Raw genomic sequence first — 27,296 nt, 5'->3', positions numbered from 1 at the left:
CTCACTATGTTTGTTGCTATTTAGGAATGATGCATACTTAAAAGGAAACCCAAACCCAAAGAGCAATGTGGATTGAGTGAAGGCAGCAACATTAGTAGAACACATCAGTGAAAGTTTGAGGAAAATCAGACAATCTATGCAAAAGTTATGAATTCTTTAAGTATTTGTGTTGTAATGACTGGATAAGGAGACTACTTGAGTTGATGAAATCGTGTATGGACAATGTAAAAATAAAAAATAAAGAACATTCCAGAAAAAAAAAAATCACTTTTCTAGCATAATGAAAGAGCACTTGACTAACCACTTTCAGAAAGCAGGGGGAATAATTGCTATGTCAGTATCAAGTTGATGGAATGTGTAATTTTCATGAAAAATGAATTTTTGTGGAATTCCCTTTATATTTTCTTTATATTGTCCACACACGACACCATAACCTCTAGCAGTCTCCTTATCCAGCGATTCCAACACCAAAATTTAAATTTGCTGATTTTGTGTTTGATTGTTATGCAACTTATGCCATTCTTTGTTTTTAAATTCACTGTTAATTCATGTCATTGTGGACATTGCATTGCACTCATGCTTCCTTACCTGTGTGTTTTGCATGCATTGAATTGGTACAATGTACGTACAATGATTTATGTACAGTAGTGTGACACTACTTGCATATGTCAGCATATAAATCTCATACTGTAAACGTCATATTGTATTTAGTTAATTTTTCGTGAATAGAGACTCTGTGACATTTTTGTGAGGGATAAAATTTGAAATTGTAGAGTACAGCGTACTCCCTTTATAACGAACATAGTTATAACAAAATTTGTGCTACTGTACAACAAAGTAAAAATTCAGGCCACAAAGTTATCCACACTATATATTTCTAATCATTAATTTGTTTGGTTAAAACGAGATTTTTATACAACTTGTATAACAAAAGAAAACTGCCGGTCCCGAGGACTTTGTTATAACGGGAGTATACTGTACAGTAATGAACACAAATGAATGCATGCATCATGCAGCAATCATGTCTGGATCAGAGTCAATATTTTTGTGTGTTACTTCGCGAATAGCACTCATTTCTTGAATTCACAAAATAAAATGTACAGTATATGGAAATTTTGTCTAAATAAAAATTCAGGACCCCAAATTATTTGAACCATTGGTGCAAAATTCCCTTACAACGAACACAGTCATAGCAAAATTCTTGTTACAAGACATGTCTCGGGTCCAATGATAAAGAAGAACACATGAAATGTGCTCTGTTACACAATGTAATGAAATATATCGCATATAAAATAATCATCCCAGTCTCATTGAGCAACACCTTCACAACACACTTGCTTAAAAAAAAAAAGAAAAAAAAAAAGAAGAATAAAATAAAATATTGAGGATTATACAAAAATGCTGAACTTTATTCACAGATTTACAGTGTGGCCTATGATACAACATACTTTAATGGGACAGGGTCTGATAACTTTCACATCGAACCAAGTGACCACTCTAAAAAGATAACTCTAAAATAACTTACCATTGAGAAGGTAACTTTGCAAGTAAACTGCAGATAGAGTCATTCATTTATGTCGGACGAGCTAAATCAAAACCTCAGACCAGCTGTGTGGTCTCAGGAATGTTTTGTGGTCAAGTACATGTACAGTTCGACCTCGATTATCCGGCCTCCGTTTATCCGGAAATCTCTATTATCCGGACGCATTCACGCAGTGAAGGACTTTTTTTTTTCATCCAAAAATTGAGAAAAAACAGTGACTTTCATGGATCTATTTCACTAATTTCATAAGATGTGCATGACAGGTTTCTCAATATCTAATGAGATAAAACTTGATTTTCACATAAAGATATACAGTACTTTATTTTTGTGAAGAAGGGACTACAATTTTGCGCAGGCTAGCATAGATTACACCACCGTTGCGGGGTACGCTACCTGCCTAGCTGCCAGTGCACTGGGACGGCAGCTTGGACGGCAGCTATATACACTGTACATTAACATTGTGTTTCCCATATCCGGCCAATTCGCTTATCCGGATCGAGGTCGAACTGTATGCACAAACTTGAATGCATACTGAAACAGGGTCTGTCACTTGTCAAAGAATACAGGCAATCTTGCCTAAGTTGGATCCAAAGGGAGCGCAGAAAATCCATCGACTTCCATGAATTTTGATGTACATGACAGAATTAACACATATCTAGATCCATCCAGGGTAGAATTTTTCTTTGACTTAGCCAATACAATGTATTTTGATTTCTGTGATGTTGACTAAGGAAAGATTGACTGTATTTCATTTTAAAATGTACACAGTAGTAAGGGGTATAATGACAGTCTAGAATACAAATGTACAATCTATATGAATGAATGAAAATGCTGACAGAATAGATCACGCAAACTTTACATTCACAGAATCCTATTCTGATTTGCCATTTTAAGGAAAGAACATCAGTTTATACTTGCTTCTATTCCTCACATGGTAGTCTCAACATCAGCTCTGAAAATACATGTTTGTAGAGCATCAAGATACATGGATGGTGGTAACAGTCAACTTTGGTAAAGTTGACCATACATGTACTTACCACTGTTTAAAAAAAAAAAAAAAAAAAAAAAAAATCATCAGAGGAAGGGACTTTCAACCAGAGCTTGCAGAGTTACAAAAGTGAAAGGTATTATTCTCGTGTTTGCCTTCACACTCTGAGCAGCTTAGTGGCATTTCAATTTGAGCAGCAGACAACAATGTTCAACCACTCAATATTATTGTTTTATCATTCTCAGCAGAACTTTTCAGATATGTCAATTTTATTTCCCTGGGAGGAATATTTAAACCAACTTAACATTCCAGCTAAGATTTGCATCCAACTACTGGAAAAGAAAAAATACAAGTAACATTTTCTCTCATTTATCTTAAAACAATTAGCAATTCAAAGTAAATGATGCTTGCTTACACCTTTACAGCAATTCACACATCAAAATCAAGGAAATGCAAGAGCATGATCAGGTATCATTGGTTTACATGCATGCATCTCATCAGCCACAAATAATATCCAAATCACAGAGACCCTTACATTATTACTAATATCATATTTGGGGTTTTTTGTTTTGCTGTTGTTGTTGTTTTTTTTCACATCAAGGTACTGTATAATTCTTTTTCTTCTTCTTCTTCTTTTCCAGGGGCTCTCCAAGTAGAATTAGTGAGACATGGCAGCTCTGCTTTTATTTGCACTGCCAAATACCTTCTTCTTAATTCTTATGACAAAACTATTCTTGTGGTCTTCTGGTGAATGCATATTGCCAGGTAACAATGACTCAATATGACAAGATTTAACTTCAACAGGTATTCACAATCTCCTCTCCATGGCTTCGGTAATTCAGTCCAGATGGCTTGTGCATTACCCATGCACAATCTCAAAGTCCATATCGATTGCAGTTGTGTCGGTGAAATGGTATACAAAGAAAATCTACAACCCACTAAAAGAGACGACCCATTTCTGGTCTTCATTTTGCAGTAGCCAGAGGATTCCTCAATACCAGGATAACACTATCTCCACGCAGGAACATTTTGGTGATGTAGCGATCTTTGTTGACGGGCTTTGACCTCTTCTTGCCTTTACCAGACTTTGGAGTTTCTGTCCACATTTCTTTCACATTTTCCAAAACCATGTTGCAGTGCCTGTGGATAAGATAAATAGAATGGTGAGATAATATACATTAAACATAATTAGGAGCATGTGGAAAGAATTTCATTTTACCTCTGATTTTTCAACTGTGATAACAAAATTTGGTCCCCGATATAAATAGACAATTAAAGTCTGGGAATAATCTTTGTAATTTATCTTTTTTTTTTTTTTTTAAATTCTGCAAGCATGAATTAAGAGGAGTTACAGATGCAATTTGCAGATTTTACATTTACAGGAATATGATGAACTGCACAGAAGGCCAGCAGTCGGAAGATTAGGATGAAAAAAAAAAAAAAAAATCATTCGTTGCTACATCAAAAATTTGTCAGAATATTTGCATAAAAAAGAGCATGTGATGCTGTGGTGAGGAAGTGCAGGTAGTAACAGCAATGAATGGTAAGGCACATAACTGTATCTACTGTTCAGCTCAAGTGATAAAGAAGGATGATGTCACAGCAGGAATATGGATGAAGATGACTCGCAGGATTTTTTTTCTTTTCTTTTTTTTTTTTGGGGGGGGGGGGGCTTAAAAGGATATAGAAAACACATGTTTAAAAATACATGGTGCATGTTTCCATCGAGTACAGTGTACAATGTATGTAGCAATTTGGTTAAGTACAGACCAAGAAGCATCAATAGAAATCAACATAGATTTGGACTTCAGGGACCATTTAATGATACAATTTCTCAAATTCAGAGTAATCCTTTGCTTTAAAGCTTTACAAATTCTACTCCACATCACATCAATTCATTATCTTGTCAGTAGCCCCTCAAGCATAACCAGTTTTATAATCTGCCTTTACGTATACATGCGTACAAGAAATTACAAAGCCATTTACCAAACCTTAAAACATCTGTCAATATTTCCTTTACTTGCTTTGTTATAGGGAGACTGACAAACAAAAAAAGGCAAAAAATGCTTGACTTCCAAATACCCACTTTTGAGGATTCACAGTTTGTCCACATTACGTACAATGGAACATGTGGCACATGTTGCACTGCATCACACACAAAGCAGAGAGGTAGCACTCACTATGCAGTGTACAGTTTTGTAGATAAGTTTCAGGTCTGTAGAATGCAGTACACAAGTTATAATGCACAATCTATGAATTTACATACTTGGCTGTAGGAAAGAGAGGATGTGACTGATTCTTTTCATGCAAGAGCATTAGGACAAATTCATGAAGAGGAAAGTGAAACTATGTATTTCATTCATTCATGCCTTGATATTTCATGTTAGATCATTGCACGGACAAGTTGTACACATGAACTGATATGCTGTAGTTCTTCATGCTCACCTGTCAAAAGCCTTGACACGCCCAAGTAGCTTCTTGTTGTTTCTGCAGTTGATCAGAACCTGGGTGTTGTTCTTGACAGACTGTGTGAGGACAGAGAGTGGCCCAGTGTTGAATTCTTCCTCCTCCCTCTTAGCCAGCTCTTCCTGGCTCATCTCTGTCTTGGGCTTCGTAAGGAGCCTACATGTGTAGATACAGGACAGATACAACAGCTTAAAACCATGTCGTTTAATATAATGTACAAATCTTATTGCAATATATGCACCCTTTGATGTTTCCCTGCGAGATCGCAAAATCTAAAAGAAGAATAGTCTTCTTTACAGGGATTGTAGTTTTGGTTGAGATGCGTCTTCACATTTCCAACTTATTTTTGTGAGATGAGGAGAAACTTCAAATATTAAAGAGAAGGCAGTTCCAAGATAAAAATCTAATAAAAATTTGATGAAAAGTTGAAATGGCTGAGATGTCCAAAAAGAAAAAAAAAAGGGGGGGGGGAACACCTTTTATTAGGACCACATGAGGTCATAAGACACGGGTGAAAGGATCATTAGAAAGAGAAAGGATAGGAAAAGGGGGAAAGGAAATGAAAGTAAAGATACCTAAGAGGTAAACCTGGAAAAATGAAACAAAAGGTTTGGAATACATCTACAAATCAAATAGAAAGCAAACTTACATTATAAAGGAAAGCAAGGGAGAGATGGATATTTGATCAAAAAAGCAGAAAGAAACGAATAATTAAAGACTGAATTTGAAAATGATTTAAAAAACAGCACTAAGGAGAATGATAGAATGAGAGATATGAATCAAAACTGGATGAAAGCAAAAATGAGTACGAAGGAGAGGAAGAATCTAAGATATACAGGTTGAAAAGGAAATAAAGAAGATAATATTTGGACGAAACATAAGAAAAATATATTGGAGAGGAAAGAAAGGAAAGGTAGGTGGAGTGAAAGATAACCAATGAAGGAAACAAAGAATTAGGAAGAAAGTTTAAATAGATTGAATAGGAAATTGAGAAAGTTAGACAAGAGGAACCCCAAAAAGAAATGATTAATAAGGAAAGGGGGAATTTAGGAATACCTGAAAATGAAAGAAGAAAAGAGATAAGAGAAAGAGATAAGGGGCTGCACACACACATGCTCAACCGCTTGGTATTGGTGAAGCTACTGCTAACTGCAAGACTTGGCTGAGCTGAGAAACAGGGAAGAACAATCGAATGTTAGCTTTTCAAAGACACCTTAGAAAAAGCTGCTGTGATCGCTAAATTACATTCAGATCAAATGATTGACCCATATACCCAGTCATTGGGTGTCCGGACAGGTTGTGGGACCGTATTCAAAGTAAAATAAGCAAGTCAGTACGCGAGAGTATTAAGTGTCTGGACACCCAACCCCCCATCCTACTGCATGCACTGAACATATTTAGTAGTGTGCCGATTGCTTGTGTAATCACGGAACAGCATTTTCACAAGCAATCAAGTTTTCTGGCACTTGTTAAAGTGTTCAAACTGAACTTCTATTCGACTTTGGAGGCTCAGATGCAATCATTTTTTTAGGTTACCAGGCCAGTGATTTATACTTTACTCGGAACTAACTAACGTTAGGGCTATCGCTAGGCCAAGGGTTCTAGCTGGGCAAGTTTGGGAATGTTTCAAAATCATTTGGTCGACAAGGAGGTGCGAAAGTACACTAACGCATACAATCAAATTTGAGATATTAAACAAACATGTTTGTAAATATTTCTAACGTTTACTTTAAATTAAACATGATTTTTTTTTTAAAATGTAAATTGTCCAGTTCTGTCAGAAAAGAAAACTGCCGAAAAGCGTAGATGGACTTAGCCTGACCAGACTGCTGTGCAAAGCACAGCAGTCTGACATGTACTAGTGTTTAAACGTTGTAAACGACCGTCGCTTTTGACGGCAAGACCACAAAAAATGTCTTTTATTTTGTTTGATTTTAACACTACAGTAATGAGTAATACCACCCACCTATATCGTATTTTGCTGATGGTCGAGTTGAATTTGGTATTTTGTTGGTATCCAAACCTTATTGTTGAATTTTTCAGAGTAGATTGTGCGATGATTCACAAAATCAACAAACTACCACAAACGCTCAACCCGAGGTACCGTGGTAGCATTTTACGTATGCCTGTGCGTATCGTGTGTTACGTAAAGCTTGTCGTCTTCTACGTACCGGTACATGTATTTCCGCGCGTGCTGCTCTCATGATTTGACGTCACTTCCGCTCCGACTAGCTACGTTTGAATTGCCATTCAATCAATAACACGCAGAAGATGAGGAGTGAAGCAATACGGACGCTTACAGACCTGATTTTAAGGACGGATTTCGGTGGGTTTTTGACGCAATAAAAAAAAATATGCATAGGGTAACATCCCCAGTATTCGGTCACTTAAGCTTTTTTGCAATATTTTTCAAACTAAAATAATACATACATACATCATATCTACAGCAATGTATGTGAAATATATCAAATTTCTTTAATCTCAACTTTCATTTCGTTAAATATCTCACAGAATTGCACAAAATAGCGAAATATTTCACCTTGAAAATTCCCCAGTATACGGTCATCGGCTCCAGTATTCGGTCACGCGATGTGCGCGTTCAAAGTCAATGCGTGTTCAAGGCAGCTGAAAACGCGCGCGCGCTACCTTGTTGGCGCAAAATTGCATCGGGGAAGTTGCGGCGACCGTTGGTGACCGAATACTGGGGCCTCGGCACTTGCATTCAACCCTTGTACATTGGGACACTGTATCGGCACGTACGGACATTTTGTTTTTCTTTTGCATTTTTGAGGATACCATTACACTCCAAGCTTGCGATAAGCGAAAAATCCCACGAGAGAACGGCGTATTTCTCGATTTTTAGCGCTTTTTCGGCGACCCGTACTCTTAAAACTGGGCCTTATTCGCGCGCGCTTTTGGAAAGTAGCGCCGATTCTGCACTTTTGACGGTAAAATTTGGGATTTTGGATGGATTTTTGGAGGGGGCTAAGGGAGTTTCCTGTTGTGAATGAGTGTACAAGTATGTGAATTAGTGTGATTTGCGTGTGTTGTGACAGTTGAACTTACTGGCTGGTGACTAGTGATAAGTGACCGAATACCGGTGCCTGACCGAATACTGGTGCCCTTACCCTACCGATTATTGAATGATTATCATTGATAGATTACGGGGATTCCTTATATTTTAGTTTTCCATGATTAATAAAGATATTCATGAAGGAAACGTACACCCACCGCTGAAAAATAACAACGTCTGCGAAGGAGTAACTGTTAGCAAGTTAGTGTTAGACGTGCAGCCGCTAAGCCGCTGTCGCTTCGGCTGCGTGTAGTTACTAAGATGGACTCTGATCGAATGTACACAAAATCATATGTCACATCACTCTATTTCCCACTCAAAGGCAAACAAAGCTATAACTTTCGATTTCCTTCCTTCACCCGTACCCGATGACTAGGAAGGATTGATTGACTGTTTTACAGAACAGAGCAGAGCAGAGCAATGTCCTCACACAATCACTGTATCACACTCACTCACACAAAAGTGGATATGTAGGACAACAGTTTTTGCAAACCTACTATTTTTGCTCCTATATCAGTTTTCCTGGATAAAAACAAATAATGCTGGGTAAAATAAGATTGATATCACTATATGTAACGTAAATCTTTCTTTTGAAATGAACTTACGACATGATGTCCTTGATTGAGGTCTGATTCCTAGATAGCAATTTCCTTGGCTTCGTATCGAAAACGCCGCTTGCTATTTCGCTGCTGTACAGTTCGCGGCACAAGTGTAGAGGTCAGTGTACTACCGTATGTACCAATGGGAAGTAGCTGCCGAGCGAGACAACCATGTACCAGGCCGCGAGGCGGGCAGGCACGGGTATGGGTGGGGGGTACGTGGTGGGTACTGGTGATCTGCCTCAGTAGAAGTAAGGAATCAGCAAAATGTAATTGCCAAATTTAAGATCTATTAGTGATTTCCCGTTTGTTAAGCAAAATAGGTTAATATTTTATCAATAGATATACATTTTTGTTCCAATTAAAATTCTAAATATTCATAAAAACTTAGATTCGAATTTTTTTTTGTTTAATTCATTTTTGAGTGGGTCTTTTGTTTGCAATAAAATCGAAATGTTTTACCTGAAAGTAACGTGTCCTTAGTCAATCGAGAGCTTGCGCATGACACTCTACCTAAGCTCGTGTACACTGCACTGTATCAGAACGCAACGGGTATTTTTGCCCGAGAAATCTCCCTCACTCCGGGATTCCGCGCTACGACCTTACCCCGGCTCATGAGCTCGCACTTGCTTCTTGCTTCTTGCTTGCCCTGACTGGCCCAGTGCAGTGTGTGTCGGAAAGTATTTACAACTGTAGATCTTCATCATCTAGTTAGGTACTTTACAGTATTTTTCTTCAAAAGTATTTCATAAACAAACTATAGGGGGCCTACGAGGTACAAAATCTAGCGGCCTAGCCTATTTTACTTTTTGTTTATAACTCTTTAATATGTGTCATGGTGTAAACCCCTGTGTGTGTGTGTGTGTGTGTGTGTGTGTGTTGTGTGTGTGTGTGCGCGCGCCACTATTCTGAGCTGAGATAGCAATGTAACATTAAATTTAAATTACTAACGTTTTAGAGAAAATGTAAAGCTTTTGCTTTGGTGTAAATTGCATGACAAATCTATGATTGCTATTCATTCAAATGACCAGGCAGTAATTTAGATCTAGGCCTACAGCGCGCTAGTACAGTAAACTTACTCGCTACTAACGTTAAACTAAAGGCCAAAATTCTGGTCGAGGTGAGGATTTGTTAGCCTTTCTACGTTTTGCGAGATATTCAGAAACCACTCTATGAGATGTCAAAGAGCATGCAGTTCTAAGGCCCGGGGTATCAAAAGTTTATTCGATGAAAATCGGTTTTGAAATGGCTGAGATATCCAAAAACAAGGTGAAGCAAAGAGATCCTAACAAAGTTGTGTCATGTCGCCTTTTATTATCAGCACTTTTTTGGCTATCTCAGCCATTTGAAAACCAATTTTCATCATATAAACATTGAATCCTTTTTAAAATTACATGCTCTTTCATATTTCATAAAAGGCTTTTTATTATCTCACGTGGGAATGTTCAAAACATGAATCCCCACCTCAACCAGTAACTGTACAGTCCCTTTAATTTAGTACTACCAGTAGGCCTAAAATTTACATTATTGTATAAAAGGCATGACTTCTCCACTCAAAACAGTGACAAAACTTAGAATTTACTCGCATATCTAGTAAGGAACACCCCTTGATAGTCGATCACCACATAAAATGCAAGCTACTACGTGCGACAAGAATGGAATCTTCTGGTAGTCCTGCGTCCTTCACACATGAAGATTATTACAGGCATGATTATGCAGTGCAGTTGTATAAAATATCTCGTAAATATATTGCAAGAAATGCTTTCAGTTTCATTGTGCTGTGGCATTTGGTGATTTATCAATCGTTTTGCCACTTTTGGGTGGGTTTGTGTGTATGAGCAGAGTATGCGACATTGGCACGCCATTGACTAAGTCGGGCGTGCAAACGTGGTTCATATTAAAGAGTTAATTGGATGGATGATTTCTTGTCCTTAAGTGCAGTGACAGTGCATTGTGTAAACAAGTTAACACCTGTCACATTTTCTTGACTGGAAACTGTCTGCTTCTCTTTTCTTTGACAAAACAGAGTGAATTAGACCTACAGACACTAACTTGTTAGTTTTGACTTTTCAAAAGATAAATTTTTGTTAGACTAGAGCTATAGAGTCTATTACAAAAATAAGCGGTGGGATTTCTGAAGTCAAAAATGCTCTCACCATTGCACCATTCTTGTAGAAGTTCTAGTAAAACAATACTTTTCATTACAACATTTTAAGGACTAGAGTCTAGAGTAGACATATTACCCTATATGCCATATAAATGATCATAGAGGTCTATGTAACTTTATAATTTTGGTATACATACTATCAGTGAATGCATGGTAGAATATATCGGGCACAAAATACAGAAAAGAAAAGGAAAAAACTCAAGTGATGAACTGAGCTAATATGATTTTCTTTATTTGTTTGGGTACATTTTATGTTTGTTTATTTGATTCTTTACAGATAAAAGCTGTGACAATGGTGTCCTTAAAGGCGGTGCTACTCCTTTCCTTGGCTTCTTTCTGCTGTGTCTGTGTTATTGCGGAAAAAGGAAAGAAACTGCAGATTGGAGTGAAGAAGAAGGTTGAAAATTGTACAAAGAGGTCCAGAGGTGGAGACCATCTCTCTATGCATTATACAGTAAGTGCATAGAAGTAGTCTTGTATTTTATCTGGTAAAAGTAAATGAAAAGCTGCCAGTCCTTTTTTATTTTTTCTGCATAATGAGTAACTGTAAGAGAATTGATGTGTCAGCAGATGATTTAGGTAGAAAACTGTGAAGAAGTCTAGAACGAAATAAAATACTAGGGCCAATTTTTGAGATGTAAAAGTTACAATGAAGAGGCTGACACAATGGTAGCCGTTTATTGAAAGTCCCATATAATTTGCTGGGATAGCAGACTCTTGTTATAGAGAGGTTAGATCATGGACAATGGTTGGATGTAACAAAACCGTGTTATAACAATACAATTTAAAACTACAAGGTGATTTTTCAGGTCCATAGTTGACTTTAGTAGATTCTGTCTGTCAATATTTTTTTTTTCTTTTTTTTTTGTACCCAGATGTTAAATGAAAAGCTGACATATTAAACAGTATTAATTGCCATGACTTTTGGTCGTGGACTTTTTTGGTTTTCATCTTCTTGAAAATGCATGGCAAGTAATTTTGCTTGGGTGATAGAGTATGTATATATTTTTACAAATGGACACCCCCCCCCCCCCCAAGTTTGCTATTTCCTTCATAAGTAATAGTCTGCAAGAATGTTTTGAAGATGAACTTGCGATACATTTGCTCTAAGGTAAGCACTAGGCCACTGAGTCTCTTATTGGTTATTGCGAAGAATGACTATCCAATGGTATAGCCATTCTTTATCTAGAACAATGATAATAGAGAAAAAAAGAGTGTAGTGCAGGAATGCACCTTCTGTGTCCAAGAAATCCCTACTACATATATTTTAGTCCACTCTTAGTTGTTCAGACCCACTCAGAAGGACAGGGAGTAGATAAAGCTTTTTTGTTTTGTTTTCATGATTAAAGGGAAGATAAACCCCAAGAGCAATGTGGATTGAGTGAAAGCAGCAACATTAGTAGAACACATCAGTGAAAGTTTGAAGAAAATCGGACAATCGATGCAAAAGTTATGAATTTTTAAAGTTTTGGTGTTGGAACCGCTGGACGAGGAGACTACTAGAGGTTATGACGTATGAGTGGACAACAATACCAAGAAAATATAAAGAAAATTCTACAAAAATCCATTTTTCATGAAAATTACAAATTCTATCAACTTGATATTGACATGTGTTAGGGGTAGCAATTATTCCCCCTGCTTTCTGAAAGAGGTTGGTCCATTGCTCTTTCATAATTCTAGAAAAGTGAATTTTTGTTGAATTTCCTTTATATTTTCTTTGTATTGTTGTCCACTCATACGTCATATCCTCCAGTAGTCTCCTCATCCAGCGGTTTCAACACCAAAACTTTAAAAATTCATAACTTTTGCATCGATTGTCCGATTTTCCTCAAACTTTCACTGATGTGTTCTACTAATGTTGCTGCTTTCACTCAATCCACATTGCTTTTTGGGTTTACCTTCCCTTTAATGTGTGAGAAACTTTAGATCATTTCACTGTACATGTGTACAAAAAGTGTCATAATTTTCTTCATGCCCACTCTAAAATGCAGTGGGTTTTCTTTTATTTTACCATTTTGATTGAAATTTACCATTTTCTCAAATTTCTGCAGGCATAACACAGTGTTAGAGATAATGCATTTTGGTTCAATGTTGGAAAGGTGAACATATGCATCCAAAAGGGGTTTTCCATTCAACTTATTTCTTGTTGTTTTTTGGAAGTATTTGTAATGTATGCATTAAAATGCATGCATTTTCTGCTCTGCATTGACTGTCATTTCCCCAATCACTTTCACAGGGTAAGTTAGAGGATGGGACTGAATTTGACAGTAGCATCCCAAGAGGCCAACCATTTGAGTTCACACTAGGTGCTGGCCAGGTTATTAAGGGCTGGGACCAAGGACTTCTCAAGTAAGTGAAATCTATGTGTTTTGCATCTTTACTCAATTTTATACTTGTAAATGAAATGAGGGCAAAAGCTCGATGCAAGTCTCTGCTCTCCAGCAACCTCATACACATGGAATAATTTAGTACTTTATGTTGTTGAGTGGAATTTGTTCAGGTTTCTGTATACATTTCTGAATTCTGATATGTGTTGCTGATTGGAAAGTGTTCATGTTTCTGTGTATATTTGAATTGTCATGTATGTGTGCACACTATTTCCAACTTAAACTTTTGCAACAAGTTCATGTAAACAGCTTTTACTACATGTCCAGACCAAGAGCACCATGTATGATATCCTTGATACTCTTTTGGGGAGTCAGTGACGTGTACTTTTGATCCTTAGTACTCATTGATAGGACTGTGCAATTTATTAAGTGTGATAATGCATCTTTGGCCTTTTGTTGCAGCATGTGCGAAGGAGAAAAGAGGAAACTCGTTATACCATCAGACCTTGGCTATGGGGATAGAGGAGCACCACCTAAAATTCCAGGTGAGTATGGTGATTGTATGAACAGACATGTGCATCCATAAGCTTTGTAATGTTTCTCACCTGTACAATATGCATTTGTCAGTTCTTGTGTACTGGTCTGGTATTCCATCCAACAGATTCAAGCACATGCAAATATCATATTATAAGACAAAGTCAGAAGTGTTTTTGTATATTTTATCCAGTTTTTGATTAAGGGAAAAATTTAATATCAATTTCCACCAACAAGATGTGGGATTACTCTTCCAAGAGATCTTTATGAAACTTTATGACAGACTTTCATATTGAAACAAGAGTTCCTGACTTTTCTAGTATGTATTGTACTTGTACCTGTTATATGCACTGGTATTTCTCGGCTGCCTGCCACTAGTGAAGAGCAATCATACCCATGTGATACAGTAAATCTCACCAAAGACAACGTGGCATAAGGCGACAAAGCGCACGAGTCAGAGCAATAAAAATGTTTCAGATTTTCTCTTTTATCCTCTGGTTACATGTATTGTTGACTTCCAATCAAGTCAGTAGATATTCTCAGGTCCTGTGCATATTGACTTATACAAGGTTTTACTCTACTGAAATAATTCTGACATTTGTGTAATGTGTATGTTTGTGCAATTTTGTATTTATTTGTTCTCTAATTTCTTCTTGACACAGGAGGAGCAACTTTGATCTTTGAAGTAGAGCTTCTTAAAATTACTCGGAAGGAGGAGCTCTAGACCTGTCTTTCCTGCTTAATCATAATGTGCTTTGAAAGGAACACGAAGATAGGAGCATCGCCAGCAATAATCAGTGAATGTTAGGTAGTGTAATGGATGGTTGGGGAGATAAGACAGAAGTCACATTTTATTCATGCCAGTCATTGGCTGTCTCCCTGTAATCAAGACTAGGTATTATTCAACGATGCACACTGGCATCGTTCCGAAGGTCCCTGACCAGTAAAAATCACTGTTGGACCAGTGACTTTTTCAGGAATGGACTAATAAAACAAGAACAAACTGGGTACCTACTGGTCTGATCTGCCTGTCAGACCGATAGGAAAGATGAGTTAGTGTGCAGCCTTGTACTATTTATTTTCATATGAATTTTCCTACAAGATTTTGCAGCGATTTTGTAACAGATTTTACAAGATGAGTGATAAAACTTACATGTAATTGTGTCCTATGCCAAGATTATCTCATTATTATACCTAATCTTTATTAGTGAAACTTTCTACATGCAAGTGTAATCAAATTTCAATAGCAGTGGAAGTGGCCATAACACATTCAACTACTGGTACTTTCATTAGTAAATTTGCATTGGAGCTTCTCTAGCCATGTTGCTCGTATAAATGCTCTCTATACTGTACTGTCTGTACTGTAGTGCATGCACATTCCAGCCAGGACCTGTTTGAAATAATACATGTATAAGTGGATCTGTGCCTGCTTCAACACGGCATGTACCTCTCACAAACAATGTGAATGTTTAGCAATGAAGCACAGCTACTGCTACTACTGTCACACAAATATTCAAAATTTATACTGTAATGGCCAACATCTCTGCCATAACATGTTTTAACATATCCATGAACCATTACAAACATTTGTGTGTATGTTTACTTGTAAAACAGTGTTTGTTTGTTAGGTTTGGGATTTTTTTTTTTTTTTTTTTTTTTTTTGGGGGGGGGGGGAGGGGGTAGAGCAATATGTAACATCTTACCACAAGCCACGACCTAGAAACTTTCAGAGGGTTTTGCTCAACTACAGTTAATGGGTTGCTTCTTTTTCACTGCATTTATGTCAGGAGTTTTTCCATGGCATGTGGTCTTATTTCATTCTCTGCCCTGTGCCTTGTAGATGGTCTCATCATTGTTCACCAGTGATACATGTAGCATGTGGTGCTTTGTAACAAAGGGGTACTATAATTTTTTTTTCTTTGTTGCAAATTATCCTTAGTCTTCATGTCCAAGATGACAAGTGTTCCCCCGTGAATTGGATAATGAAATTGTTTGAGTGTAATGAGATATACACTGTACTCAAACTGAAATCACTTGCCAGTTCCATTTTCTATTGTATAATTTTCAAATAGAGCTGTGTGAATGTTAGCTATGGTTGATATCATATCACCAGCAAAAACTTGGTTTGATTCGAAGGGGTCTCTTTTGTTTTTGTGTCTTTCTGTTTAAAAGTGTCATCTAAGCATGACTTCGAAGTCTTTTTTTTTTTTTTTTGCACATTAAGAGAGAATAGATTTTAAGCTTTTAAATTAGATTTGGATGGGATGCATTATGGAACTTCTAGTTTGCAATGAACGCAACTACATGTATGTACACAATGATTGTAGTACGGAACATGAGTGTATTCACTCAATTATTTGTAGACATACACTGAAGGAATACATCACAAGGTGTTTTGACGGTTGGTTGATACATGTACTGTAGTAATGTCTGTACATGTAGTTATTTGCAGAAAATAGAAAAACTGAGACACTTCAGATCATTAAACTACTGTACATGTATTATGACTGGTAGCACTAAGAAAATGATGTCATATCCATTCTGTGTGTGTGTATGTATACACTGTATCATCATTCAGGTGTAGTGTGGGTACTCATGCATGAAGTGACGTGAGAAAAGTGGTACTAAATTATTCTGTCATGACATTCAACTGGATGTGCATCCTATCAGTGTTGTAAGTCTTTGTGTATGTGAATTACACACTGTCAGTTTGTATTGAATTAAAGACATTTTTCATTGTACAGTACTGTGTGACATGATCTCCATGTAGAAGCATATCAACTCTAGTCTTTGTCAATTCACTCAACAGTGCAAGTATGTGTATCATTTTATAAGAGATACCTACAATGTACTACAAAGCACAAAAAGCAATGATATGGATATACATTGTACATGTACATATCTTTCAAGAGTATTTTTTTATAGTTGCTTATCCCTCTGTGTGGCACATAATTTTGTTTTCCACATTGTCTTTTAATTTGGTTAAAGGCAGCATTGAATTGAAAAGAAAAGTACATGTATGAACCTTGAGTACCTATAGCAGTACAATCTGGTGCTGCCTAACGCATCACACATTTTTCAAAAGAGAACAAACATACAGAAATAGAGAGAAAGAATGAAATGTGTTGTGTTGATTATTCTCGTTGCTGTCCTGTGTGTGTGTGTGTAGTTGCACAATTGTGTGTACATATGTAGCTGCTTAGTTGATTAATATAGACATTCTTTCCCCCCCCCCAAAAAAAAAAAATATATATATATATTATATATGACATATATATATATATATATATATATATATATATATATATATATATATATATATATATATATAGTCTTTAAGATAGGGTACTGAAAATACATAAACGCACTATACTGCTCACAAACTACTTTTGGGTGCTCAACATGCAGTGTTTAGGATTTTATTATCACATACAATTTGGATCTTACCTATGAAATGTTTCAAATGTGCAGGTAAAGATTATTTCACAGGACACAGTCTTCATTTTTTCCTGTACCTGTGGGACTTTTTTCAACTCGCCCTGTGTGCATCAAATAGTGCTGACGTCCATTTGAATTGGAACATACCAGGCTGCCAACTTTGAGTGAGACTTTAGAGTTAATTAACACTGTAAGGCAGGGGTGGGAGATGTTGGTCACCCCTTCCATGGTAGGGAGCTTTGACAATTTTATATTTTGAATGGTGTAATCTGGTGCATATTCGTGATTTCAACACATACACACAGTAGGTGCAGGGAAACTTTGAACTTGGACATATTGAATGAACAGATTATTAGGGATTTTGGATACATTTTTTTATTTATCTGTATCTGGGGTTCAGCATGAGATTTTGTCTATCAGAGTACATGTAATGCAATTAGAATTTTGGTGCATTGCGTGAGTTTGCAGTACTGTAATACTGTAATGCACCACAAAAAAAAAAGAAAGAAAGTAAGCACTTTCTCATGTTCATATTTCTCAGAATATTTGGCTAAATATTAATTTCTTTACATACCATGTTTTCAAAAGGAAATTTAATTAGCTATCAACCTGGTAGGTCAATAAAAAAGAAAACTTTACCCATGAGTAAACACATCTGTTTTTCCTCTGACAAGACACATTAGTAAAAATTGCAAAAATGGACAAGTCATTCATGCATATGTGCTCTTCTATAAAACAATAGGAACAAAAGACAATTCAACACAATAAGAAATACAAATCAATTTTCAAAAATCATCCTATGATCTTTACAATGTCTTTGTAGCCTAAAAAGGGAAAAAAATAAGGAAGTGAAGAATCTTCTGTCAAATACAAATTCAAATGGCATTAAAGAGGCAATATTTAAAAAAAATGGTAGAGACTTGAAATTTTATTGCAAAATACAAAATTTGAAAAGGATATTTGGTTCTTGAATTGCTCTCATGATAACTAAATTAAAAGAATAAAATTAAGAAATTCTGTCCATTTTATCACCTTTGCCGCTTACTCCTTGTGTCATTTGAAGTTTGATACAGCAGAAAATTCTTATTTCCTCTTTTAGTTTGCCATTTTGTTTTTGTTTGAGGACATAGAGATATAAGAGAACAGAAACTTTGTTTTGCTGTTTCATTCATGTCTCATTTTGTTCAGGTAGTCTTGTATTATCATTGCTATCTTGAATGGCATTAACAAATACATGACAAAATGTCAATTTTTGCAACTTTTACTTTTGTGGCTTGGAGGACAGAAACAGATGTGTTCACTCATACGTAAAATTTCACTTTGTACTACTAGGTTAATTGCCAATTAAATAACCTTTGATAGGGTATATGACAATGATTTCTATCAAAATCTATGAAAAATATTTCCTGGAAAAAATGTTTACTTTCTTCTCTTTTTTTTTTTGCGGAGTGTTATACTATATATACTCTATGAAACACTTTAAACAGATTGAGGAAAATCAGGCAATCCATTTAAAATAATGGATCCTTATCAAATTTAGTGCATTTGTATTCCATGTGCTGCTCCCTGTTGGACTCATATTTGTACATGCAGTAGAAAAAGACAATATAAAGAGAACAAGGAATTTTGCATGCCTTTTTTAATGAAAATTAATATATTTTTCCTTGACTTGAGATGTAAAAAAAGTGTCCTCATGTATTTCTTTTTAAATATTAGCTTCATCGAGTGCTCCATCAGTGTCAAGGAAAAGTTGTGATATTGTATACATGTATATTCTTCATATCATTCTCCTACACTGTACTGCCATAAATGAGTTCCCCAAGTAGAAAGGCGAGAATAGTCCATGGAATTGATGGATTGTTCAATTTTCCTCAAACTTTCACAAATGTTCATAATTATAGCAAGTCTTTTTATCATTTGATGAATGAACATAGATCTAGCTAGTTTAGGGAAAATTCATGAAAATGGCAGTTCCATCTTTATAACCCACGTGTTTAAGTAGGGCCTCGTGCATGGAAAAATGTTTAAAGAGGAATTAATCGGCATATTATATAAAGAAGCCTGTCTCAAAAAAAAAAAAAAAAAAAAAAAAGTTGACTGCAAGACGATAGATTTCCAGTCTGATTCAATGTAAATGGGCCTGCTTGATTGGCTTATAGCAGTAGATCGATAGACCAGCATCCCCGCTAGCATCAATCTCTTGGGAGCTTCTCGCCCTCCACCTTTGGTTCCAGTCGCCCATCCCCCCGACCTATCATTGGCGTGCATCAGTGCCGTACTGGCGTACATCATGCACACATTGCACGCAGCCCCAATCCACCTGCTGCCTTGAATTTTCTTGCGCAAGCGTATACCGGTTGTCACTATGGAGACGCCGGGAAGCGTGCAGTAGTATGCTCAACGCCTACACCACAGGAAGTAAGGGGGACGTTTGTTATGTTACACCGCGCGCCGCCCATGTGTGTGTTTAAAAGCGTGATAACAGTACAGTTGGTGAGCGCCTCGGAGAGAAACAACTTAACTTTACTGCATACTGGTGATATATGAAGTACGACAGATAAATAAACAGAATTGGTCAAAGGTGACGGCACAGTGCATGGGAAACTTTGGAGCCCACAAGTGGCGTTATCATGAAACTCTGGCAGACTACTTCAATCGCTCTAACGGAACATTTGTGCCGACTTCAGATACCAAACAAGATGAAGTAAACATTCAGGGAGACAGTCGCGAAACCGTCTGGGTCAACAAGCGCTACATCCCCACCGATCTCCGTAGCACCGCTCCAGTGCCGAGACACAAGTTGCTTGCACCTCGTCAGCTTCCTCAAGCGGAGCGGGGTTGGGTTCCTATGGGGGAAGCATCCCTGAGGCAGATCTCCCGAGCTAACGAAGAAAAAGAGCTCTACGTGTCACAACCAAGCACCCGATCAGAGGACTGGTCAACCCTCAGACAAATGCTGCCTTCCACAGGTCGACCGCTGAGATTCAGCCCGCCTAACTGGGGAACAGGTCATGCCTACGCACCTCCCATGATTGGTCACAGACAGACTAGATTCCCACACATCAACAGTCCAATGACGAGGTGAGGAAATTCATCTTTCATTTCCAAAGATACCTACTCAAAAATTAGTTACATCAAAAACTTTGCCCTATTCCTCATTACTGAATACAATGTACAAGGAGGGGAAAAAAAAAAAAAAACTTAATCTAAACCTAGGGTGGAGATCTAAGTAAATATATATTTTTTTTTTTAATGAAAAAGAAGTAATGATGCAGAATGCACGTTTTTGTATGCATGTACATATACATCCACAGAAAGTAATACAGTGGAACCTTGATACCATAATAAGGTCAGAACTCAGATATAGCAAGATAGTTTTATAGATTCCATTCCCTTTATATTCTTTTATTTTTATCCCTGATATCTTTAACGAGATGCTTGATAAACGATAAAATTTTGGTAGTCTCAAACAGCCCATTATAATGGGGTTCATCTGAATCTCATTTCTGGGGATCACTTGTGCAAATTTGAACCAGTCGCATATTGTCATCGCTTGCTGATAACAACTTACTCATCGACATAAATGCTACCCACTCTACTCTAGCAGAAGCTTAAAAAAAAAAAGAAATTTAAGATATAAACAATCAAGTACAAGACAGTTTTAGTATATATGGACTATGTGTCTCGAATTATAGGGAGCCAAAATCAGCATAGTGTTCAAATGATTATGACGAGACAAGTGCTTTGTAACGGATTTTGGTAATATGTGGTACAATTTGAGATATCTACAGGTATATACATGGATAAAAAGGTGCATTAGTATGAAAGTCATGTCCCTCCTCAATGTTGGATCCTCAGTGGGTCAGTATGTATGTTAGTACATTCATGTACATGTAGATGGTAGTGAACATCTGAAATAAGGAGCAGATAGCCAACACAAGAATTTTCTACGGCAATAGTGGTATGGTTTCTGTGGTGGTTGATCATCTACCATCTACCATCTACCAGTACTCTTGGAAAAAGTGATGAATGCCGCATTTGATGAAAATATACCGGGAGTGTTATTGTTTACAAGTGCCAAGAATTATCATTTCAGTTCCCAATAATGTGATGAAGAGAAGAGGGTGTTTATTTTCTTTCTTTTTCATTGAAGTTTTAATTTATGGGAAAGATAATGTTACATATCAGTCAACACATGATCATATCAGTTGTTCACACCAAGCCCTTAAAATTTATCCATTCAAATGAGCATGTTCTCTGTGATTTCGTAGTTTCTAAGACACACAGAGAGAAAGTGTATAATAAGTGATGGGAATGTACGTCTTTTGTACACCCTGTGTACTACAGTGTATACATTATACCTCCCAATACTGTGCAAGTGTACGAAATGTACGATGCGCAACATCACATTTTTACAATCCTTCAATGTCTTTCATTGTCTCCTTCAGGTATGTTGACAACATGCACACAACACATAAGCTCTTCAAGCTTCACTGATTCTGTCAAGTGCCTCATGTCGATGCAATAACTTGGAGGATATTTCAACAAGATGTCTTTCAGAACTCTGCGCGAAAAAGCCTTACTTGCTGCTTCCTTATTCCGTCCAACGTGTCATTTTGATCAATAATGGAGACAGCTGGAGTTTTGTTTTTTATCTTATGCTGATTATACAAGTGAATGCTTATAATGATCATTTTCAGTAATTTCAAACTGTCAAGCCTGTATGTACAGCAAATCATGCTACAACTTGTGTTGATGTCACCAGGAAATTGGACAAAGGTTCTGATGAAATATGTTAATTTTTTTTTCCTTTTTAGCTTATTTCTTCAGGCTTATTTCAAGATCTCATGAATGTTGACAGCCATGTATGAAGTGTGTGTGCAGGATGTCAAAAAGGAACCATTTACTGGATGGAAATCTTTATGATGGGATAAGTGCATATGTACATGTACATGAAATGATCCAGAAGAGTTAGCAACTTTGACCCACGAATATAATGTGACATCTGTTGTGTTGTATAATTCTGTCTTTGTGCTGCGTTCATACAATGTCTGTATCAAATAGGATATCTCTTATGACTTATTTGTAACAAAGAGACATTCAAGGTGTATAAAGTCATTTTCCCCCGGAAACACTCATTAAGCTTGAAGTTGTAGATCTTAGTATCAGAATTCACTTACTGTGTTTACTGTGTCCCATAAAGGGTATTACAAATAACATAAGCAACACAGGGATGTGAACCACCTACAATAATAGTAGTACATGTAGCTTATGCAATCAGCTGCATTTTGCTTGGAACACCATCAGCACTCCATACTGTAACCTTGCTTTCCAATATCTTTGCCTTTATACCATTTTGTTACACATTTGGAAGTGTAAATTTCACAGATCTTTGCATCAAGCACATAAAGAACTTTAAGTTTTAGTGGATGCTGTTTGTAAAGGAAACATATATAGTCATAATGCATCAGTCATTATTTCCTATATTGCCGACCTTATTTTCACAGAAAGTATAAAGTACAAATGTTTGTACAAAACTTGTAGTGAAGCACTGTTCAAATCTTGTGTCTGATTCTGTCATTTCACATAATGCAGATACAGTGCACTCCCACTATAACAAACATGGTTATAACAAAATTCTTGCTCCAGCAAAGTAAGATTGCAGGTGCCGAAATCATGTATGCTTATATACTTTGTTATTTGGCTATAACAAAATTTTGATATAAGAAAGGATAACTACTGGTCTGAGGACTTTGTTATAGTGGGAGTCATCTGTACCTGTAGCTAGAAAAGTAACTACACCTTTACCCCATCAGTTTTGTTACTCTTGGCAAGAACTAACTTCTGAGTGAAAGAACCACAAATAATATAAATAACAATGAAAAGGTAAGAATTTAAGTAGAAATTGTAAGAAAAGCAAGAGAGTGAGGCAATATGTATGAGCTCTGTGCATTACATGTATTTGAAGAATTCTGGTGCCTTCACATACAGTGGACTCCCGTTATAACGAAGTCCTCGGGACCGGCAGTTTTCTTTCGTTATAACGAAATTTCGTTATAACCGAATGAATAAACAATAAAAATACATAGAGTTGATAATGTTGCGGCCCTAAATTTTATTTCGTTGTAACCGGAATTTCGTTATAACCGTGTTCGTTATAACGGGAGTGCACTGTACTGAGAAATACATTTGTTGGGAGCTGTTGAATTAAGACAGGCATGCTGAACATGAGATTTACTTGCCTTTTTTTTTAGGGTCTCATTCTTTGGGATGATACAGTATATACTTTTCAGTATAACATAAATGTTAAAGGTAGTAACTTTCTTCTTCAATCCTCAGATATAAGGTAATTAATTATCAAAATGATATAAAATAACTTTCATGTCTGACAACATTCACCAACCAGAAATGACTTTCATTTTACTCACATCTACTGTCCAAAGATAAATATTTTAAAAAAAGACATCATCCAATTGTTGACATTTACAAAGGATACATCTACTTCATGAGTTGCAAGTTTGAGTCAACAGTAAAGCCTAGTCCTTATTGACGATCTCCCCATTTGAATTTTGCACAGACTACTGCCTTGAGAGACATGGTTAAGCATGCTCATTGATCTATGCAAACTGTAAAGTACACAACTTTAAAATATTTAGTGTGTGTTGTATTGCAAAAGGGCATTGATATGGGACACATAATGTGTAACAATCCAAACATATATAATGTAAATGTTCTTATGGCTAGCGAATTAGATTGGACTACTTTGTGACAATGAATATTATTGCCTTGTAGATTTGAATGCACATATATTTATGTAACTATGTAATGCATGCACCATATTTGTCTTGCCAGGTTATAAAACCTGTTTTTTGTGTTTGTGTGTGTAACCGTTTGTGCAATTGCTGTATTGTGGGACTCGCATACATCGAAATTTGATATATTCACTTCGACTTGCTATGCAATTTTACAAGAAAATTTAGAGGACATAGAAATGCTGTCATGAGCCTGATAAATTTGGTTTGTTTTGTAGCACTTTCATTCAAGTCCTTACAACGAAACATTCACACGTGTGCATCCCTTCAGCTCAGTACAATATGTTGATATTTCAGTGTGGGACTGCACTAACTTCTGCATGCTAGTTCCTCTTCTGATTCGTTTTCATCAAACAAGTCACCAAGCAATTACTTGAACTGAATCTTGTTTGCTCTAGTGTACAATGTTTCATGTATGATCAAAAAAAATAATTCATTACTTACTGTCACAAGAGGTAAGGTTTTCTTATTTTTAAGTTCATTCAGTATTAAATCATATTTTCTTCCTTAATTATATGACACTATGCATTTGCCCGAGTATGTCAAATTCATGTTCTTGTATTCAACCATCACATCGATTTTCACTTCTGATGTCAAATGCAAATGATACAGCTGTATTTGCGAATCGACCCCGAGGAGAAAATTGCTTGAATGAAAGCAGTGAAATGAAAGCATTTCATAATCCGCAGATCACCTGACATGTAGGTATGTCTTCAAAGAATAGATGAAATTAAAAACACCTTGGTCATGACAGTGACATTACCAGCATACTGGCCTTCATTTGTCTGTGCCTGTATTGTTGCTATTGTATCACGTCTTCCACAGCACTACTTCCACATCTAGCGATATGTTCTACCACACGTTGTTTGGGTGAATTGGAGTTCATTTGTTTGTTTTTCCTGTTGCTTTTTGTAAAGACCGCATTTGTCCGCAGGATGAATTACCATTTACTAGTACTACACTCGTCCTTTCCCATTCCAAAATTCACTGTTTTAAATTACAATACCAGTAATACCGAACATGCTGAAAAAATACATGATTATCTGTCATGATACATCTGGCCCATCACTTAATGTAACACCTCTTCCATTCTTGAATGTCCATTCCAAATCATAACAGTTAATACATGTACATGAATTAGACACAAAATAAGCTTTCCACTGTCTTTACTGGATAAGGATTTTAATTTCTTCAACTCATTCCATCAATACAGAGTTTAGCCGCAAGATTAAAATTACCAAAACGGCATTGAGTCACGTAGTCACTAAATTGCTACACACTTGTTTATTTTTTTTAGAAAGTTCAAACATTGTGCAGGAATCTTGTTTTGGTTCACTGCTTGTATACAATTCTTTGAATATAAATTCTACTGAAAGCTACCTATGTTTTTGATTGAACAGTACACTCACACAACACTTCCAGTTTCTTTAAATTACTGCTTACCACAGAGTACAAATATCTGTCATTTTAGTGGTTAAAATGCTTGCCTTGTTTGTACATGACAGCTTGTTATCATAAGTACATAGTTATCTAATTTTTGAGCAACGATTAAGTAGAACAGTGGCAAGATGTACAAAATTTACAAGTGATAAATGATGAGAATTCAGTGCACACAGCATCACACCTCATCTATACAAGGAAGTTTAGTGTTTCCACAGATGGGGCTGGGGGTGGTATAAATACAGCACTTGCATATAAATCTCCTTATGAACAAACAGCATTCAGAGTCTTGGTGGAAAAGCCAAGCTATTTAGACTGGACAAAATTAAGAAGAATTCATGGCGTGGAAGGGGTAATGATGAGTAGATGTTCAAACATAAAGAAGTATTATTTCCATCAAGCTATAATGTTTATCCCTTACTTTATATATAATCAATTGTGTACAGGATTTGACAGTTGTAATGCAGCCAGTCCCGTGAGTACTTGTACGGTCATTTTTCATAAATCTGGGAGCTGAGCTGTTGTTACCTACAGTTGTGTTGCAGACATTTATTCAGTGCCTAAACCATTCCGTGCGTTAATTTTCATGAACCCTGATGGATATCAACTACTGCTACCTCATAAAGTCTCACACGTACAAATGGAGACATGTGTAACTAAAGACTGTACAACACACTGCAACAGTAGCCCTTACCAACTTCAGCAAATATCGATGTTATTCTTCAGTGCATTATGTAATCAGTTGGGGTGTTTCCATCTGTGCTTGCCCAATAGAAAATCATGATTAACCAGTAGAGATGATAGCACCTGCCTCAAAAAACACTTCCCTGCAAAGTTCTTATTACCGTAAAGGTTCTCTTCAAATATTCTATTGGTAGGACAAAAATCTAGCCTTCAGTTTTGATGTCAAATTTTCACTGCCTGCATCACATCCTAGTGTGTATACACAACAATGTCCTGCAAAGTATGGATAGCTAAGGGTATAACCCATCAGAAGAAAATTCTAGTTCATTGTGACTTAGCTTTAATTTGTGCAACTACAGGAAATGAAAGAGAGGAAAGATTGTAGAGGAAGACTCAAACATCATCAACAGAATGGTCTGGAATACAGATAGCCTCATCACTGGCAAAGTGAAAGGGTAATTTCTATGATTTAAAACCTAAAATTCTTCCACAGGCATTGACAAAAACTTTGTTTGCCAGGAGTGTTTTTGGAGGAATGCTTTGACGACAGTTATCTGTAGACCAAGTATGCATGATTCTTCAAAACCTATGAATCACATGTTGTGATTTTAAATGGGCGCTAATCTAGGATTTGATGAAGACCCGGCTTTCTCTCTTCACATGAGTGTGCCTGGACAATGTTCAAGTGCAAACCTCTGACAAACTATTAAAGTACCATAAATCTGGGCTTCCCTTCTCCTTTACACACTGCTTTCTCTCTCTTTGTCCCCCATATCTCGGAAACAAGGCTCAGTTCATTAATTTGTTGTCTGATTCACTGCATACTACGCAAGAAAGTTGGTGAAAGGGGATAAGACTCCAGTAGGTACTTAATGACAAGGCTGCTTCTATGCACTGTTCAGTCATCCTTCTAGTCTGTTCACTACACACTTTTCTACACCTGTTTAATCACACAACAATCTACTACATGTATTGTACATGCTACAGCTACAAGTTTTTGAGTTGCTTTCTCACACTTGCCAATTCCCAATCATGGAATCTCGACAATGACCAGAATACCAAAGCTTTCCATGAACTTACAGTGATTTATATACATGGTTGTTACCACAGACACATGTAGCATTCATAGTTTAATATCGGTTTAGATCGTTCAAACTATTTATGACTAAGGAGATGAAAACAGAGGATATCATGAACAAGTCAAACCTGACCAACAAACCACCTC

The 27,296-nt window shown here is 36.6% G+C and overlaps 3 protein-coding genes across 3 annotated transcripts; 2 read left to right on the top strand and 1 right to left on the bottom strand.

The window, feature by feature from the left end:
* Window positions 1-1,381: 1,381 nt before the first annotated feature.
* Window positions 1,382-8,770, bottom strand: LOC140234537 (small nuclear ribonucleoprotein Sm D2). The gene is made up of 3 exons (XM_072314580.1): window positions 8,676-8,770; window positions 4,977-5,153; window positions 1,382-3,671 (listed from the first exon to the last, which is right to left on the bottom strand). The coding sequence occupies exons 1-3, from the start codon at window positions 8,678-8,680 to the stop codon at window positions 3,497-3,499; spliced, it is 357 nt and encodes a 118-aa protein (XP_072170681.1). The 5' UTR covers window positions 8,681-8,770; the 3' UTR covers window positions 1,382-3,496.
* A 455-nt stretch (window positions 8,771-9,225) lies between these two features.
* Window positions 9,226-15,318, top strand: LOC140227799 (peptidyl-prolyl cis-trans isomerase FKBP2-like). The gene is made up of 5 exons (XM_072308198.1): window positions 9,226-9,384; window positions 11,114-11,290; window positions 13,073-13,185; window positions 13,626-13,708; window positions 14,360-15,318. The coding sequence occupies exons 2-5, from the start codon at window positions 11,129-11,131 to the stop codon at window positions 14,419-14,421; spliced, it is 420 nt and encodes a 139-aa protein (XP_072164299.1). The 5' UTR covers window positions 9,226-9,384; window positions 11,114-11,128; the 3' UTR covers window positions 14,422-15,318.
* Window positions 15,319-19,620: 4,302 nt separating this feature from the next.
* On the top strand, window positions 19,621-24,704 carry LOC140227787 (uncharacterized). Its single transcript, XM_072308187.1, has 2 exons — window positions 19,621-20,216; window positions 21,584-24,704. Exons 1-2 carry the CDS (start codon window positions 19,732-19,734, stop codon window positions 21,630-21,632), a joined length of 534 nt encoding a protein of 177 aa, XP_072164288.1. The 5' UTR covers window positions 19,621-19,731; the 3' UTR covers window positions 21,633-24,704.
* The last annotated feature ends 2,592 nt before the right edge of the window (window positions 24,705-27,296 follow it).

The sequence above is a fragment of the Diadema setosum genome, chromosome 1 (genome assembly GCF_964275005.1).
Source record: "Diadema setosum chromosome 1, eeDiaSeto1, whole genome shotgun sequence".
Classification (NCBI taxonomy): domain Eukaryota; kingdom Metazoa; phylum Echinodermata; class Echinoidea; order Diadematoida; family Diadematidae; genus Diadema; species Diadema setosum.
Note: the sequence above shows the minus strand (reverse complement) of the source record. Positions and strands in the feature narration are given on the sequence as shown.

Excerpts from the sequence above, each read along its gene's own strand:
- LOC140227787 (XM_072308187.1), top strand. The coding sequence starts at position 19,732 with ATGGGAAACTTTGGAGCCCACAAGTGGCGTTATCATGAAACTCTGGCA. Across the intron at positions 20,217-21,583 it reads ATCAACAGTCCAATGACGAG|GTATGTTGACAACATGCACA; the intron begins GTGAGGAAATTC and ends TGTCTCCTTCAG.
- LOC140227799 (XM_072308198.1), top strand. The coding sequence starts at position 11,129 with ATGGTGTCCTTAAAGGCGGTGCTACTCCTTTCCTTGGCTTCTTTCTGC. Across the intron at positions 11,291-13,072 it reads ATCTCTCTATGCATTATACA|GGTAAGTTAGAGGATGGGAC; the intron begins GTAAGTGCATAG and ends TCACTTTCACAG. Across the intron at positions 13,186-13,625 it reads TGGGACCAAGGACTTCTCAA|CATGTGCGAAGGAGAAAAGA; the intron begins GTAAGTGAAATC and ends CTTTTGTTGCAG.
- LOC140234537 (XM_072314580.1), bottom strand. Across the intron at positions 3,672-4,976 it reads CGTGTCAAGGCTTTTGACAG|GCACTGCAACATGGTTTTGG; the intron begins GTGAGCATGAAG and ends TCTTATCCACAG.